This window comes from Mizuhopecten yessoensis, unplaced genomic scaffold, assembly GCF_002113885.1.
Source record: "Mizuhopecten yessoensis strain PY_sf001 unplaced genomic scaffold, ASM211388v2 scaffold11027, whole genome shotgun sequence".
Lineage (NCBI taxonomy): Eukaryota > Metazoa > Mollusca > Bivalvia > Pectinida > Pectinidae > Mizuhopecten > Mizuhopecten yessoensis.
The window spans coordinates 75,593-94,578 of record NW_018408842.1 but is presented as its reverse complement, the minus strand read 5'-3'; the positions used below and the strand labels follow the sequence as shown (position 1 = coordinate 94,578).

General features: G+C 39.4%; 1 protein-coding gene across 1 annotated transcript; it reads right to left on the bottom strand.

Annotated features, from left to right (window-relative positions):
- Positions 1 to 1,305: 1,305 nt before the first annotated feature.
- LOC110464729 (sepiapterin reductase-like) lies at positions 1,306 to 6,546 on the bottom strand. The gene is made up of 3 exons (XM_021520092.1): positions 5,815 to 6,546; positions 3,291 to 3,443; positions 1,306 to 1,987 (listed from the first exon to the last, which is right to left on the bottom strand). The coding sequence occupies exons 1-3, from the start codon at positions 6,344 to 6,346 to the stop codon at positions 1,878 to 1,880; spliced, it is 795 nt and encodes a 264-aa protein (XP_021375767.1). The 5' UTR covers positions 6,347 to 6,546; the 3' UTR covers positions 1,306 to 1,877.
- Positions 6,547 to 18,986: the final 12,440 nt, after the last annotated feature.

Below are 18,986 nucleotides of genomic sequence, written 5' to 3'. Positions count from 1 at the left end.
TGTACGTCCTCGTTGCTAGGCGGACGAACTCCCGGTAAAGAGTTGGAGTTTTATATGATAAATAATTTATGTTCGTTTGAGGGAAGCGAATTAGAATATAAATATATTTATCATTGTTATGTAAACGAGTGGACGGGATGTCCGTGTCTTGTCTCGCACGTGCAGCTACTAGTGCACGTGGGACAGGTATGCTTGGGACAGTAGCGACACGTACAGGTGTCTGTGTTCGCCTAGCTGTTGATCAGTCCGGACTTCCCGCCCACCCGCCCATTCTTGTTAGTACTTGTTCAGTTTTTGGGTGGCTGTTACATTATATTTCCAGCAATCCTTTCACATGGGGAATGAAACAACCTGATTTGTGTACAGCTATTTTGGAGCATGAAGGACAAGACGAAGTGGCCAGCAATTCCCGCACAGCACTGGGATTACGGATCCATTTTCCGATTTCCATGTAATTTTACCTGAATAAATATGTACGTCCTCGTTGCTAGGCGGACGAACTCCCGGTAAAGAGTTGGAGTTTTATATGATAAATAATTTATGTTCGTTTGAGGGAAGCGAATTAGAATATAATTGTATTTTGTTTTGTTTTGTTTTCCTGGTTTTTTATGTCGTTATAGTGGAGCAAGTTTTCAGACTCGAAGATTACAAAAATACCACGTCCATGGTATAGTCTATTATGCTTACAACTTTGTTTAACCTTAAAATATATCGGTCCTTTTTTTTCTTCAACTGTCAACTCATAAACAAAAAAAAATCCTCGATTACTGAAGGGTATTGGTGTATGAAACTCATCGATTACAGTTACGTGTTGGTGTATGTAACTCCTCCATTACTGTTACGTATTGGTGTATGTAACTCCTCCATTACTGTTACGTGTTAGTGTATGTAACTCCTCCATTACTGTTACGTGTTGGTGTATGTAACTCCTCGATTACTGTTACGTGTTGGTGTATGTAACTCCTCGGATACTGTTACGTGTTGGTGTATGTAACTCCTCCATTACTGTTACGTGTTGGTGTATGTAACTCCTCCATTACTGTTACGTGTTAGTGTATGTAACTCCTCCATTACTGTTACGTATTGGTGTATGTAACTCCTCCATTACTGTTACGTGTTAGTGTATGTAACTCCTCCATTACTCTTACGTATTGGTGTATGTAACTCCTCGATTACTGTTACGTGTTGGTGTATGTAACTCCTCGATTACTGTTACGTGTTGGTGTTTGTAACTCCTCGATTACTGCTATTTCCGTGTAACTCTTTCCTTTGTTTGTACTTTTCCTTCGTATTATGATTTACGATTTTGTTGTATTATCTGTTTTAATATCAAAAAGGCAGATTTTAGAATTTGGCTGTTGGCAAAAACTGACGAATCGAAACTTAATTTAATCATTTTATTTATATTGTTTTTATCATGTATACACCAAAGTCATACTTTTTATGGTGTGAAATAACTATATTTTACAATATAGTTCAGTCATTGAAAGCTCGATCACAACTCCCGAAAGCATACTTTCTATCCGTGCTATGTCATCTCTCGTCAATTCAAATGAGCACAGGTATCAATTAAATTTTATTGACAATAACATAAATATGCATTTCCCCCTTTTGATTAATATCTCGATATTTTTATATCCCAAATGGTTTTTTATAGCCCAATTGAAAATAAAAATGTGTTTTTTTTAATTCCCAAATGATTATACACATATAAAAGTTATTTAACATGATGTAAACAGTCTAATATATTAATTTTAAACTTGGAATTCTGCCATTGCCGTTTTATCTTAACTGAAATGTCCAGGTTATAGAGTTGCTTAACGATTTTGGATTTTTTTTATCTGATAGACACTTCACAGAATATGATCATTTTCTTCTTATTTTCCGGATAAGTAAGCAGCATTTTCAAATGTGTTTTCCTCCAGTATCTGGACAAGCTTAGATATTTGGGATTCAGGGGGCTTCGTCGTACCATCTTCTCGGAATCCTGAAAATATCGGGTGATAAATGTGAGCTTGTCATTTTAATATGACCAAGTGTCTATATTAACACTATATATGATGGTCTAGTATTACAGACCAAAATGTTAGAAATGTGATAATAAAGCGTGTATCGTTTTGTAGCAAAAATTCAATAATCATCTGTTTTGCATGTGACGCTGGCGTCTCCTTCATCATGAACAGCGTAAATAATAAGGTTGGTCACTGCATCGTTTTGTCTGAGCTTTTTCATGAGTAACATATGAACACGAGGGATTTGTTTGTTTCTTTGCTTGTTTGTTTGTGTTTAACGGCCCATCGACGGCTGAGGTCATTTAGGGCCATGGTGATTTATTTATTTTTTAATTTTAGTTTTTTTAACAAACATGTGAGTAGCGAAGATAAAATCAGATAAAAATGTTCATTTTTAAAAGCATTCGCATTGTTATGTGAAGATATTTAAATAAAAATGGGGTTAAAAGTAATAACAGAGATAACGAATAGATGATATGGACTATGTGATAAATATAACGTAAAAGAGGGTAAGGTGGGTTGAAAGACATCAGAGTCTATAGAATAAACCGATGTCTTTCAAATAGTGAATGGAAGAGCGCCAGATCAAAATCAACAAAGATGCATGAATATACAAACAACATGTTAAAATATCCCGTTGTAATGAGAATATAATATTTCTATCTGAGCATACGATCTTTAGGAAGGTTGACACCAACAGTTACAGGAGGTAACAGTTCAATGGCTGTTGGTTTTGATTGTAGGATTTCCAAAGATGTAGGGTAATAAAGACTGTGGACAAGTTTTAATGTCGCCATCCTGATCTCATCGGGAAAATAGGCGTATTCCTTGTGTGAGGTGAAGGTCATGTTTTTGTTCAAGTGCCTTGTTTTGTTTTAGCCATACCGGTTCTCCCTTGGAGGACACTATTTAGATTTGACCTAGTTTTACATGGCGGGTGTCATCAATGGAGGTGACGTAATTGCCTTTCCGGAACACCTTGTCTTATTGTTGTACTTAATGTGTCCACTTAAATATTTTCTTTATTCATAATTTTGGTTTTATCAATTTGAAATCAGATTTACGACTTTGGTGGCGCTGGTTTTTTTCACACTATTCTAAGGGTTGTCGTGTTGACTATTCGATCAATTGTGTCGTTGCCGACTAAATTATTTAAGAGTTACATACATGTCAATATTGCTAAGACAAAGGAATGAACGTAGCAAATAGTCGAATTTAAGAGATGTTAAAATGTTGTCCTACATTTGTTGATATAACCAGTAATATGTGTATACCTACGTTTCAGTGCATCAGTCATAGATTTGTCCGGACACAAATTCTCAACTTCTCTCCTCAAGGCTGTGTCAGACGAAGCAGGTGAGAAAGTCAATATCCTCAGAGAGGGCTCCTCTACGGCCAGTACACGCATAAACATGTCACGGGCAGCCTTACCTATACGTAACATATATAAAATAACTATAACAAATATAACTAGAAATTGGTGAATTAAAATTTGACGGGCTTTTTACCGCTAGGACTGATTTGAGTTTGATCATGGTCTTTCGCTTCTAACAATTAATAAATATTCCTTAAACTTTCGTAAGAGCACAGCTGCGACTTTGAGTAAGAAAATGTGCAGTATTTGGAGTCAACGAAAAATCAGTTATACCAAATATCAGGCATGAACTTGCGCAAGTCTACAGTAGCTGACTGAGTAGTGGGGGATTACCAGAGTGCGAATGACGTCAGAGAAAGAATGGATAAATATAGGCAGCCAATGTCTGTAGTCCGTAGAAATCATGTAGTTCTTCAACTATTTACATCAAGACGATGAATAAAAACTGGCATTTTGTCTATATCGGTTCGGTTTGCCAAAGAAAGGCTGATGACCCCCTCCACAGTAAAAAATGTAAACTGTCCATGTCATACTTTTATGATTGAGAATCCGTAGTGATTGTATAGTATTCGACTTGCTCAAGTTAGGAACGTTCTCGTCGGTAAGATTTTGAAAGCAAAGGAATTATTTGAAATAGCGTTGGACGTTAACAGTAAACGTTACAGAAAAACTGAAGACAGCTGATTCATTTGGGATGGAATTCCATATCGACTTCAAAGATTTTCCCCCGACAGGGAGGATTGATATGATAATTTGACATTTTTTTCTAATAACATGTTATGAAGAAACGTTAGTTCCAAGCAACTACCAATCAACAGATTAGGACGCTAAAATCTCACGAATCTGATGGTGAAAATCCTTAATAACAAGAAAAACTCTTTCGACCCCTAGGACCTACTATGATTCTACCTCAAAAATATTACTTTTTGCTTCTTGGTATCATAGAAAAAAGAATTGTTCAATATTACTTGCTCTTTTGTGTGTCTCAATATAAATCAAAGTACTGAGGTTCTGAGAAAACAGCAAAATTGCACAAAAATGAAAACGGTTTTTGACTTACACCTTTGAAATTTTACTTAATGTATGTCAAGGTCATTCATTTGAACAAATTTTAAAACCCTTCATTCAAGCATACTTCTTGCCAATTATCGTTACCCTTAGATTATTGGTAATTCAAATAAAGTGGTTTGAATATTTTAAAAATTTTGACCTCTGTGACCCTGAAAGTTGATCAAGGTTAATCATTTAAACAAACTTGATAGCCAGTTACCTGATTATTACCTATCAAGACTCTAGACCTTGTAGAACTTTGGAAGAAAGTTTTTGAAGTTGTTACCCTGAAATAGCACATATAAAATTAGACCCCTAAATAACTCAAAACTTGATCTGGTCAACTAAAAAATGTTCATTCAAAAATATGCACATTTGTGTCGTCCACATCATGCCTGAATATTAAGTAAATCGATATCGGAAATCCTTCGAAATATTTTGATTAAAGAAATTTTCATTTTTTAAACATTTGACCTTTGTGACCTTGATAGTTGATCAAGGTCAATCATTTTTTATCAAACCTGATAGCTAAACATTTTAAATATTAAATATAAATACTCTAGACCTCGTGGAACTCAAGAAGTTTGTTTTTTTAATTTGTTACATAATATAGTGCATTTGAACTTTGACCCCTACCGAACACCAAAAGTTGACCAATGACACAAAATGCTTCTTTGGGAAAAACTTGTTCTGTTGATCTAAAAAACATATCCAAAGATGAATTTAATACCTTCAGCCATTAATGAGTTATTGCTATTAAGGTTAAAACGGATATGACGTCATGACGGCCATTTTGTTTTTAAATGAAGTTAAAAAGTCAACAAATTAGTTAGGACACCATGTTTAAATAAATTTACCATCATAAACATCTGTTTTAACATGTCGGCATTTTAAAAAGATCAAAGGAAATATTAAAAATGGCGTAGAAAGTTAACGGTAAAAGTTCCAGAAAAACTGATGGCATCAAATTCATCAGAATACAATTCCCCATCAATCACAAAAAGAATTAAAAAGAAAATGAAAAATGAAAAAGTTGAAAACAGCGAGGAGTTTTATTTGACCTGACTTCTATCAACATGTCATGAAAAAAAGAATATCTACAAATATGTATTAAATATAGCATTTATGAAGCAAACAAAATTATTTCTATTGTAACAGGAATTGTTATAAACTTCCCAAAATGTTCCTGTAGTAGCAAATGATATGTCGCAAAAGATAGCATATAACCTGATCATAAAGGTTTTAATGTTATTGCAGGGCACAGCTTCATATAATTCAGAAATATATATATCATAAACACCTAGTTAAAACTAAAATGAATAAGAAATATCAAATAATGTATTTCTTTAGGCAAATTATGAGCCGCGCATACAGTACCTGCACAATAAAGTTGCATGTATCCCAGAGGAGTTGTTGTAGCTGAAGACGTCATGTTGATCACGACACGAGATTTTGTAGAATCGGAGAAAGTCTGGAAGAAGCTGGTGTTAAGAAGGATCATCCCAGTCAGGTTGATGTCGAAGTACTTCCTGACCGACGTGGAGTCGGAAAGTTCCAGTGATTTCTTTGTTACATCGCCCACAGTAGCGCAGTTGTGTACAATCATATATTGCTCAAAGTCATTTTTTGAAAAGTTGTTTCCTGCTAAAAGGTCGTTGAATATTTCTTTGATATTTTCTACATTCCCCTGGTCATACTGCATTACGACAACGTTGATATTTGGAGCAGCAGACAACATGTCTGACCTGACACTCGTGAGAGCATCCGCATTCCTGGCCATTAGTACTAACACAGACCCAGAAGGGAACTTTCCACCAAACTGTAGTGCCATACATCTCCCTAGTCCTCTACTGGCGCCGGTAATGACTACAAAACTCTTCTTAAGGAAAACGTTTTTATGTTTCTCCATCTTGTTTTTCTAACACACCCGACCGTCTATAAGTACAGTGTTAATGTACGTGAGGACGCTAACCCTGATCCTGACACACTTATCTACTCAGTTCAGTATCTAAAGTATCGAAGTATCTAAATATCGTATGGAGAGCGGTATGAAGCAACGTTTGATATTTTTTAAGATAGGGAGAATACGAAGGATAACTGTTAAAGATTTACCTCTGATGATTTACTTCGGTGAATATATAGCTGAGGAATGCACACCTGAGAAGGTTGTGTTGAAGGTGCAAATCATACGCATGCGCACTGACAGAATAGGTTTATATTTTTTTTATCATAAAGTCACATAAGTAAATGCTTTTAACCTTCAAATTATAACTTTGTAATCAATGATATAAGGGAACACAATGGAAATCTCCATAGAACCCTCGACAGATTAGTTATCATTTGTTTGTGACGATTTATAAATGTATCAATACTACAGTGAAGAAAATGTTTAAAGCGTTGAAAATTCTGCGTCTTGAGAATGCTTTGTAAACCGAGATCATTAGTAAATAAACCGATATATAGATTATATATATTTTTCACCAGGTCACTTCCCGGGCTTCGGACGATGTTGTTGTTATCAAAACATGAATAATTTAAATCCTCAAATTATTATACACAAAAAAATTGTGTTGAAGAGAATAAACAAGTGCCCCCTCCCCGTCCTCCCACTTACCTCTCATTTACACGTACCTTGTAATTTTCAATAAATATCCGGCTATTAGGCGCTTAGTAAACTCCTGGAAACCATTGGCAGAAGATGGTTTAAGAAGAACTTTGGGGACTTAAATGTTTATGTGCCTGGACATTACGCAAACTATTCCTACCAATATAATTAGCATGTAATGATTTTAATATTCTTCAATCGGCTATTCTCAGGCAATGTTTCACAATACCCAGTTTTGAAATAGTTTGTCGCTCTCTACAAAATTACAATAATATACTCTATAATCAGAACTTGTTATGTAATGTATATATTGATGTCAAATGAATATTCATATTGTCTTTAGATTTCATATCCAGTTAGTAATAAATATAAATGCAAATGCATAGATACCCCAATTAATATATCATAAAATATAGTGATAATGATTGTCATTTTATAAACAAGGTTTATAAGAAATATAGTAGCATAATAATTTCAGTCTTATTAAGCATTCTCTTTGATGTTCATAGGATAATATATAGAACAACTTTATCTGTTTAGATAGTACAGATTTTTCAGTCTGAGAATATTTTCTTCTTCAATTATATAATTTATTCATTTCGAATCTAATCTAATCCAATCTAAGGAAATATTTTCACGGTTTATTTCATCATTCATAAGTTTACCAGTTTATACCTTACTGACTATCGTCAGATAAAGGAATTGTGAAACACAACAAAGGAAATGAAAAAGACATAACGTCACTGTACCCAAAACGTTACTGTACCCAAAACGGGACAGTACCCACAACGGGACAGTACCCACAACGGGACAGTACCCACAACGACACTGTACCCAAAACGTCACTGTACCCACAACGTCACTGTACCCACAACGGGACAGTACCCACAACGGGACAGTACCCACAACGTCACTGTACCCAAAACGTCACTGTACCCACAACGTCACTGTACCCACAACGGGACAGTACCCACAACGGGACAGTACCCACAACGTCACTGTACCCACAACGAGACAGTACCCACAACGTCACTGTACCCACAACGAGACAGTACCCACAACGTCACTGTACCCACAACGGGACAGTACCCACAATGTCACTATACCCACAACGGGACAGTACCCACAACGGGACAGTACCCACAAAGGGACAGTACCCACAACGGGACAGTACCCACACCGGGACAGTACCCAAAACGTCACTGTACCCATAACGTCACTGTACCCACAACGACACTGTACCCACAACGGGACAGTACCCATAACGTCCCATAACGTCACTGTACCCACAACGGGACAGGACCCACAACGGGACAGTACCCAAAACGGGACAGTACCCAAAACGTCACTGTACCGCCAACGGGACAGTACCAACAACGGGACAGTACCCCCAACGGGACAGTACTCAAAACGGGACAGTACCCACAACGTAACTGTACCCACAACGGGACAGTACCCAAAACGTCACTGTACCCATAACGTCACTGTACCGACAACGCCCCTGTACCCACAACGGGACAGTACCCACATCGTCACTATACCCACAACGTCACTGTACCGACAACGGCACAGTACCAACAACGGGACAGTTCCCACAACGTCACTGTACCCACAACGGCACAGTACCAACAACGGGACAGTTCCCACAACGTCTCTGTACCCACAACGGGACAGTACCCACAATGTCACTGTAACCCCAACGGGACAGTACCCACAACGTCACTATACCCACAACGGGACAGTACCCACAACGTCCCTGTACCGACAACGGGACAGTACCCACAGCGTCACTGTCCCCACAACGGGACAGTACCCATAACGTCACGGGACCCACAACGTCACTGTACCGAAAACGGGACAGTCCCCACAACGGGACAGTACCCACAACGTCACTGTAACCACAACGGGACAGTACCCACATCGGGACAGTACCCAAAACGACACTGAACCCAAAGCGTCACTGTACCCACAACGTCACTTTACCCACAACGGTCACTGTACCCAAAACGTTACTGTACCCACAACGGGACAGTACTCAAAACGGGCCAGTACCCACAACGTCACTGTACCCACACCGAGACAGTACCCACAACGTCACTGTACCCACAACAGGACAGTACCAACAACGGGACAGTATCCAGAACGTCACTGTACCGACAACGGGACAGTAGCCACAACGGGACAGTACCCATAACGTCACAGTACCCACAACGTCACTGTACCCACAACGAGACAGTACCCACAACGGCACTGTACCCCCAACGGGACAGTACCCATAACGTCACGGGACCCACAACGTCACTGTACCGAAAACGGGACAGTCCCCACAACGGGACAGTACTCAAAACGTGACAGTACCCACAACGTCACTGTACCCCCAACGAGACAGTACCCACAACGTCACTGTACCCCCAACGAGACAGTACCCACAACGTCACTGTACCCCCAACGAGACAGTACCCACAACGTCACTGTACCCAAAACGGGACAGTACCAACAACGGGACAGTTCCCACAACGTCACTGTCCCCACAACGGGACAGTACCCATAACGTCACGGTACCCACAACGTCACTGTACCGAAAACGGGACAGTCCCCACAACGGGACAGTACCCACAACGTCCCTGTACCGACAACGGGACAGTACCCACAACGTCACCCACAACGGGACAGTACCCACAATGTCACTGTACCCCCAACGGGACAGTACCCACAACGTCACTGTAACCACAACGGGACAGTACCCACATCGGGACAGTACCCACAACGGGGCAGTACCCACAACGGGACAGTACTCAAAACGGGCCAGTACCCACAACGTCACTGTACCGACAACGGCACAGTACCCACAACGGGACAGAACCCACAACGTCACTGTACCCACAACGGAACAGTACCCATAACGTCACTGTACCCACAACGTAACTGTACCCACAACGGGACAGTATCCACAACGGGGCAGTACCCACATCGTCACCATACCCACAACGTCACTGTACCGACAACGGGCCAGTACCCACAACGTCACTGTACCCACACCGAGACAGTACCCACAACGTCACTGTCCCCACACCGGGACAGTACCAACAACGGGACAGTATCCAGAACGTCACTGTACCGACAACGGGACAGTAGCCACAACGGGACAGTACCCATAACGTCCCATAACGTCACTGTCCCCACAACGGGACAGTACCCATAACGTCCCATAACGTCACTGTACCCACAACGGGACAGTCCCCACAACGTCACTGTACCGACAACGGCACAGTACCAACAACGGGACAGTACCCAAAACGTCACTGTCCCCATAACGTCACTGTACCGACAACGACACTTTACCCACAACGGGACAGTACCCACAACGGAACAGTACACACAACGTCACTGTACCGACAACGGGACATTACCCACAACGGGACAGTACTCAAAACGGGCCAGTACCCACAACGTCACTGTACCGACAACGTCACTGTACCCACAACGGCACAGTACCCACAACGGGACAGTACCAACAACGGGACAGTACCCCCAACGGGACAGTACTCAAAACGGGACAGTACCCACAACGTCACTGTAACCACAACGGGACAGTACCCACATCGGGACAGTACCCAAAACGACACTGAACCCAAAGCGTCACTGTACCCACAACGTCACTTTACCCACAACGGTCACTGTACCCAAAACGTTACTGTACCCACAACGGGACAGTACTCAAAACGAGACAGTACCCACAACGTCACTGTACCCACAACGGGACAGTACCCAAAACGTCACTGTACCCATAACGTCACTGTACCGACAACGACACTGTACCCACAACGGGACAGTACCCATAACGTCACTGTACCCACAACGTCACTGTACCGACAACGGGACAGTACCCACAACGGGACAGTACCCATAACGTCACGGTACCCACAACGTCACTGTACCGAAAACGGGACAGTACCCACAACGGGACACTTCTGGAAAAACGGCCCAAGAAACTCGTATGCAATGCAAAGAAGAACTTCTATGTGTGCAGTTTTTATTTGAAAATACTTTTATGAAAATTTAACTGTATATAAGCTTTATTGGCTGCTGATTATTATTACGTGGACAATTAAAATCTGAGAAAACTTACCAAAAACAAAACTTTCCCGATTTACGTGCCTTGCGACGCTACTTATTTTGATATCATTTTCAAAAGTCTATTAAATTTTTATCAAAAGTAATGCTAGTTGGGAGAAGAAATTTAATCAGAACCACGTTTGACTCTAACATATTTGACCTATGTATACTTTTCCGTTGATATTGGTAGTTTATCCCAAATTAGTAGCCAAAATACCGAAGTGCCCCTTTCAGGATTCAGTTACGCCGGTTAATAGCCTACGTGATCCCTTATGGTATTTCGCGTTCTATTTATAGAACCATGCGCCTGAAATACCAACTTGTAATACAAATAAAATGTGGATAGTATATATTTATGAAAAATGACCAAACATTTTTGGAATCGATAGTTAGGTATAAAGAACATTAGTATTTATCTAAAAAGTGTCCCGATGTGGGTACAGTGATGTTAGTAACATAAATGGAAGGCAATTTGGCCATAACGACATTGTGACCAGAAAACCTAGTGGTTGACTGCGTATTGTGTTTCTTAAGGTTATCACTAGTTTATATCTGTAGTGAACAGAACTATTGTCGTAACACGGCTGTAGGCTAAGTAATCATATTAAAAATCACCGGGTTTGTTTACCAACCGTGTGTTTCATTGTAAATAAAACGTATCCATTAATACATGTTGTGTTTAGTGGGGCTTCTGAAAAGATATAGAAATGATTACTTCTGTGATAGCGAAATTGGGACACGCACATCAGCTGTAATTGTACCTACATGAATCTACTCGCCTTCCCCTATCGCATCCATGGGAGATAATTCATCGACAAGCACGGCATAATATAGCATGCATTAATTCAATCACTATAATCATTATCACAATTACACTTATATATTCTGTTTATAGATTTGAAGGTATGTGTGCAACAAAAAGTCTACATTAGATCATTAGTATATCAAAGTTCATCAGCTTACACGGAGAGTCAACAATGAAATTCCAATGTCTTTTTTATACAACGATCACCTTTAAGATGATTGTTTCTATTCTCGTATTCGTAATTGATTGCAAGGTATTGGTGCGAATTCGTGAAGAGTGTTTTGTTTTAAGGTGTTATTAGATAACAGGAGCTATAAATTTGCCATATAAAATACATCAAGCAGTTGTGTAACACCACGTTACAGCCACTAAAAGAAATATTGTCCGTGAAGGCAAGACGCATGACGTAAACTTCTGCCGGTACAATTGCAGCTATCCAAGTTTTATTATCGCAAACAAATGGTGGTGTAGTTTGCACGATTTCTCACCCCGACCAATTTTGCATATTGCCCGTTGCCATGGGTACGAACACTTAAATTGATTTTGGGGAATTGTGGTATACTTAGACTTGTTTACTAATGCACAAACTTCAAACTTGTTCGAACTACATTTTTTAGCTCACCCGGTCCGAAGGACTATTGTGAGCTTATGCCATACCTCATCGTCCGTCGTCCGACCGTCCGTCAATTTTCCCTTTAAAATGCCACTAGTCCTGAACGACCCAGTAGATTTTGACTTAATTTGGCCTGGATCATCCTAAGGCCAAGGGTCTCAATTTTGGGCAATGTTTGGGTAAAAAGGATTTTATTTTGTATAAATGGTGGTGCAGAGTTGCGGGGCTCAATAAGGGAATTTGAGGTTTAATTCTTTAAAATACTTCTTCTTCTGTACCATTGGAGGGATTGTTTGTTATAAGAATACTTTCCCATGGTTGCTTAATTAACCAGGTGAGCGATACAGGCCCTCTTGGCCTCTTGTTTTATTTTATCTTAACATCTTTGACTTACAATGGTATACAAAGATATGTAACATTCACAGATTTCATGTATAGACATGCATGGTTGTACAGAGGGATACAAGTATCATAGTAATAGAGGTGTACTGCAGTTACATATAATACATGTAATCACGAATGATATTCGATGTTAAGTTTCCGAACAGATCTAAATCATGGCCTATCATTTGCTGAGTCATTTCAGGCTATAACAATTTCTGCTCAGATTATTGAATATTTTAATCGTGTTCTTGAAGATGGGAAAAAAGGCCAACATCTTCCGCAAAATGGCCGCTGCAGACTGGCTTCTGATAAGCCGATATGTATGCATTGTCCAATGTCCCTATGTAAAAGTGTGCAGTGTCACTACGAACACTAATGCGATCTGCGTTGTTTGTTTTTTTTTTTTTTTTTTTTTTTGACAAAATGTCCGTGTTGGGTCAGGATCTAATTGGTCGACATTTAGATATTGACCGATTTTATAGTTTTGGTATGTTGATGTTTTATTTAGGATTGTCAACGGTTATCCGGTTACTCTGGCAAAAGACCACGAACCGGTTACCAAAATCCTTAACCAAAAGGTCGGACATTTACTTACCCCTTTTGGGAGCCCCATTTCTCCGTGGCTTAGACCTACAAACTGTCTGCATTTGTATAGATGCGCCCGAAACTGGATAGTTTTGTAATAAAACAGTGTTCAATGATTACATATTACTGTTGATTTTGTACACTAATTTAAATACTGGCAAAGGGATGTCGCCAACACCATAAAAGATCGGAACAAGTTTTAAAAGGAAGCCAGGATACAAAGCTGTGATAACCAAATTTCTGAGACATGCCAGAAATAAAGATAATCTGAAGAGTACACAATTGAATGAGCAAGCATGTCTTAAAACGTTTATCAAGCATTTTTTTTTCTAAAGAATAACATTACCGCATATGATTTAGAGTACAGATAACTGCAATATTTGTGTTAACCTTGAAATACCCGAGTAAACTATCATGCTATTTAATATATACATGTATATTTGTGGTGTAAATACGTTTAAGATAGAACATTTTCCAAACATATAATGTATTTGTTGCTGTTTATTATTTGACTACCAAATTGTTCGAGTAACCGGTTATGAAAAGGACCGGTTTAACAACCCTAGTATTATGGCATTGCGATCATTTTCTGATGCATCACTTTCGACTACTGGGTTAGTTTCGGCACGTTATGGTGTAACGGTTCCTGTTACGAGTATTTATTGTTATACTTTATAATAAAAACAGAAATGTATGTACCCTTCCAGAGCAAAGGTATCACATCTGCTTTAGTAAGTTCATGTTGTGTACAAATTCGTGTCCTTTGTTCCTTTGGCCAAAGAAAGGTGTCCTTTGTTACATATGACTTGCAAATTATTTTATATACGGTATATCTCGGAAAAATTGTCTTTTGAAAACGTCTCTATGTTTAGGATATTTAGTGGAATTAAAGGTATATGAATAATAGATAAATATATAAATACAGGTACTGCCATCAAAAGAAGTGGTAGCATATGTGTTGATGCTCTAAAAATAATAATAAAAGATAATATACGACATTTGTAAAACGCCCTATATAATTTGTAAAATTACTCTAAAGCGCTTTACACCGTATGGATAATACTATTATATATAATTAGTTATAAATGTGGAACAAAAAACAAAGGCTTACTATCACTTTTATACATAAAGCAAGTAGATAGTTATCGCAATGTGCACATAAATGAATAAACAAAGGGTGGTATTTACATGACGTCTTTGCAAAGAGCCAAAAATGCAGACATGAAGAGGTGAGTTTTGATGTCTATCTTGAATTTTGCCAAGGTATTTGACTTCCTTATTGCAGATGGCAAGCTATTCCACAACGTGGCCGAAACCCTCATTAAGCTCCGGTTTCCATAGGTCACAGTAAGAGATTTTGGGACACACAACAATGATTCTGACTCCGACCTGTATTGTACAGGTAACCAGTGCAATGAATATAGCACAGGTGTGCTCTCTCTTTCGAGTACGAGTAACCAGTCGTGCCTCAGTGTTCTGAACCTTCTGCAGACGACTAGTTAGATTGTCAGATATACCACAGAGCAGGGCATTACCGTAATCCAACCGAGAGGTAACAACTGAATGCACTAACATAGCTTCTGCAGTTATAAACTGCCGGATACAACCGATGTTCCTGATCTGGTAGTAATAGGATTTGGCAATAGCGTTCATTCAAAGTATACCCGACATATATATGGCACCGACATTGAGCTGGAGAGCCATTGTTTGCTGACACTTTGGGGAAAGGACGATTAGTTTCGTCTTTTCCGGATTAGGCTTTAGAATGTTTGCGTTCATCCAGGTACTGATATCGGTCAGCCAAGCTTTCAGATTTTCTGTAATTGTATCCTAACTGTCCTGTGGTTTGATGAACATGTAAATGTGTGTTTCATCAGCATAGCAATGATAGCGAAGGCTATGGCGACGACAAATCTCTCCGATCGGATAAGAGTTCAGGCATTATTTTATGGTCCTAATACCGACCCTTGAGGAACCCTGAAAGCTAGTATTTTTTCTTGTTGGGTGGTACATCCGATGGCAACACACTGTTGCCGTTAACTCAGATAAGACTGTATCCAGCATAGTGCGGTATCAATCACTCCATAAGAGTACTCAAGACGTTTATAAAGTATGTCATGGTCGATGGCGTCAAATGCAGCTGACAAATCCAACATGGCAAACACCGCTCTGCACTTGTTATCCAATGCAGAAGCTATGTCGTTATGTACACGTAGGGAGCCGTCTCAGTAGAGTGTCCCAGGCGGTAGGTCGATTGCAGGTTGTCATGGAGACTGTTTGCATGGAGAATATCTAAACGCCGGGACACAACCTTCTCTAAGATCTTAGACAGAAAAGGCAGATTTGATACTGGGCGGTAGTTCTTCAACTCCTCCTTGTCCATTCCAGGCTTCTACAACAATGGTCTAAAATTTAACTTCTTGAAACACCATGGAACCTTTGACTCAGCTATTGATATGTTCATGATTGAGGTAATCAAGGAAAGCAGTGCTTCAAGACATTGATTTAATAGGTCTGTAACCAGTCGATCAAGCTCACAGGACTTCGATTGCGATCATGATGATATTGCGCAACTCGTCCTGGATTGAGAGCTATGTCAATGGTTCCCCATCAAATTGAATGTCAATAATCATGACAGAGATATTATTGTCAGCAGTAGAGTTCACTTTCGACATATTTTTCCTGATCGAGCGCATTTTATTCACAAAGTAATCACTGAACTTGTTCAACAAGTCTTTTTCAGAATTACAGCTTGGTAGGACAACTTCACCTTTCTGACCCATTAAGTGTTCTATGAGACTAAAAAGCTGCCTATGGTCCTTACCACATTCTTCATTTCTTTCGAAATGATAACTCCTCTTTGACTGAATGAAAAGTGAACCAACAAGCCGACATTGTTCCCTATAAATCTGTTAATGAACGGTTAATTTGGTCCTTCGCCACTTTTTCTCTGCTTTTCTACGGGTCTGTTTTCTATGCGGAGATTTTCATTATACCACGGGGCATTCGGGCACCGAGCGACAGTTTAAGGACACTAAATTCAGAGAAATAAGTTACTTACAGCGACCAGCTGTTGTTGGCTTGATGACATGTAGATTCTCGTACGATACTATTGTGCATTTCAAAAGTGAATGAATAAATTATAGATTTATAAACTTCCGTGTGATAAGCAATCATGTTTATAGTATAGCTCTAACGGGCCACCGTAAATATCTACTGGTTTGTCGCCTCACTGAATCTACGTGAACAAAATACAGATGGTATGATTAAAAAATATGGTTAACTTTATCATAACAAAGAGAATCGGATTTTGTTTGCACGAAGTGTCTGTAATGCTACGCTGTGGTATCGTACGTCTGTAGGTAGCAGTATACAGTAAATGAATGGAAAATGGAAAGGTAGAGTTTCCTTGATCATCAAACCAGACTAGTTGTTATTGAAAGCAGGAAATATGATAAAGTTTGCAGACAAAGAGTAAGTAATTAGATGTTTTGTCTTCAGATACAACTACATACCTCAAATTCAGATCGTTGAGTATAGTTGTGGACAACGTGGTCTGGTCTTGACTGGTCTTTTGTTTTCATTTTGAATTTAGAACTGCTATTTTCTCTCTTATTAAATAAGGAACACGTGACAATGATAAGATAAGATGGCCAATGACAGTCAAAACATCCTCACCTTTATGTCTCGGGTTTGAACACAAATATTCAGATTAATATCTTTGTTTACCTTGATAACAACACAGATAAGTTAAATGCTATGGTACTGGAATCAGCTCGTCTGTCTCTATCCTTCCGTCTGTCCGTAGACAAAATTATTTATGCATATGCTATACATTCTCTCATGTTTCAATACATTTTTTCGAAAAAATTGTGTAGTGGCAGTACCATATGTAGTTGTGCCACCTGATATAATTTAACGTTTTGGATTTTTTTAAGAGAAATATGCCCCTTTACGAAAACAAATTGACAAAACTTTGTACGGCTATTGAATCGCTCATTTTTTAATACATTTCTTTTTAACTATTTTATGTAATGGCAGTGCCATGCTGAGGCGCCAATCATTTCTCGTTTGGCCTAATCCTTACGATTTTGATACAAAAATACGAATTACAATTTTGCCTATACATTGTATGAGTTTGTCATATTTCTGCCTGTTTCCGCATCGTTTTATTATTAAAGCCTGATCGCAGTATTTTCGGTGTTTTGAATAGACCTAGAAACTGAAGCGAACATGTGCATGTGATCACACTTCCTCTTTTCTTAACGAGAAAATTGTCAAGTATACCCCGGCATACACGTAAGTTGTCAAGTATACCCCCGTCAAGTATAACTTTCGACGAGAGAAAGAAAACTGAAAGTTCAGGTAGTCCGCCCAAAAATATCTAAAAGCAATGGGATAAAAAAAGTTAAACCAGAATACAGAGAATGCCATGTCCATGGTCATTGTACAACTTACGTGTATGCGGGGGTATACTTGACAACTTACGTGTATTCGGGGGTATACCTGACAACTTACGTGTATGCGGGGGTATACTTGACAACGTACGTGTATGAGGGGGTATACTTGACAACTTACGTGTATGCGGGTGTATACTTGACAACTTACGTGTATGCGGGGGTATAATTGACAACTTACGTGTATGCGGGGGTATACTTGGCAACTTACGTGTATGCGGGGGTATACTTGACAACTTGCGTGTATGCGGGGGTATACTTGACAACTTCCGTGTTTGCGGGGGTATACTTGACAACTTACGTGTATGCCGGGGTATACTTGACGACTTACGTGTATGCGGGGATATACTTGACAACTTACGTGTATGCGGGTGTATACTTGACAACTTACGTGTATGCGGGGATATACTTGCCAACTTACGTGTATGCGGGGGTATACTTGACAACTTACGTGTATGTGGGGGTATACTTGACAACTTACGTGTATGCGGGGCCATACTTGACAACTTACGTGTATGCGGGGGTATAATTGACAACTTACGTGTATGCGGGGGTATACTTGGCAACTTACGTGTTTGCGGGGGTATACTTGACAACTTACGTGTATGCGTGGGTATACTTGACAACTTACGTGTATGCGGGGATATACTTGACAACTTACGTGTATGCGGGTGTATACTTGACAACTTACGTGTATGCGGGGATATACTTGACAACTTACGTGTATGCGGGTGTATACTTGACAACTTACGTGTATGCGGGGGTATACGTGACAACTTACGTGTATGCGGGGGTATACTTGACATCTTACGTGTATGCGGGGGTATACTTGACAACTTGCGTGTATGCGGGGGTATACTTGACAACTTACGTTTATGCGGGGGTATACTTGACAACTTACGTGTATGCGTGGGTATACTTGACAACTTACGTGTATGCGGGGGAATACTTGACAACAAACGCTTATGCGGGGGTATACTTGAC

Bases quoted from the DNA above. Each gene is read 5' to 3' on its own strand.
- LOC110464729 (XM_021520092.1), bottom strand. From the start codon at position 6,346: ATGGAGAAACATAAAAACGTTTTCCTTAAGAAGAGTTTTGTAGTCATT. The intron at 3,444-5,814 runs GTACTGTATGCG...TGTTACGTATAG, and splicing joins CATGCAACTTTATTGTGCAG to GTAAGGCTGCCCGTGACATG. The intron at 1,988-3,290 runs GTAGGTATACAC...CGATATTTTCAG, and splicing joins TATGACTGATGCACTGAAAC to GATTCCGAGAAGATGGTACG.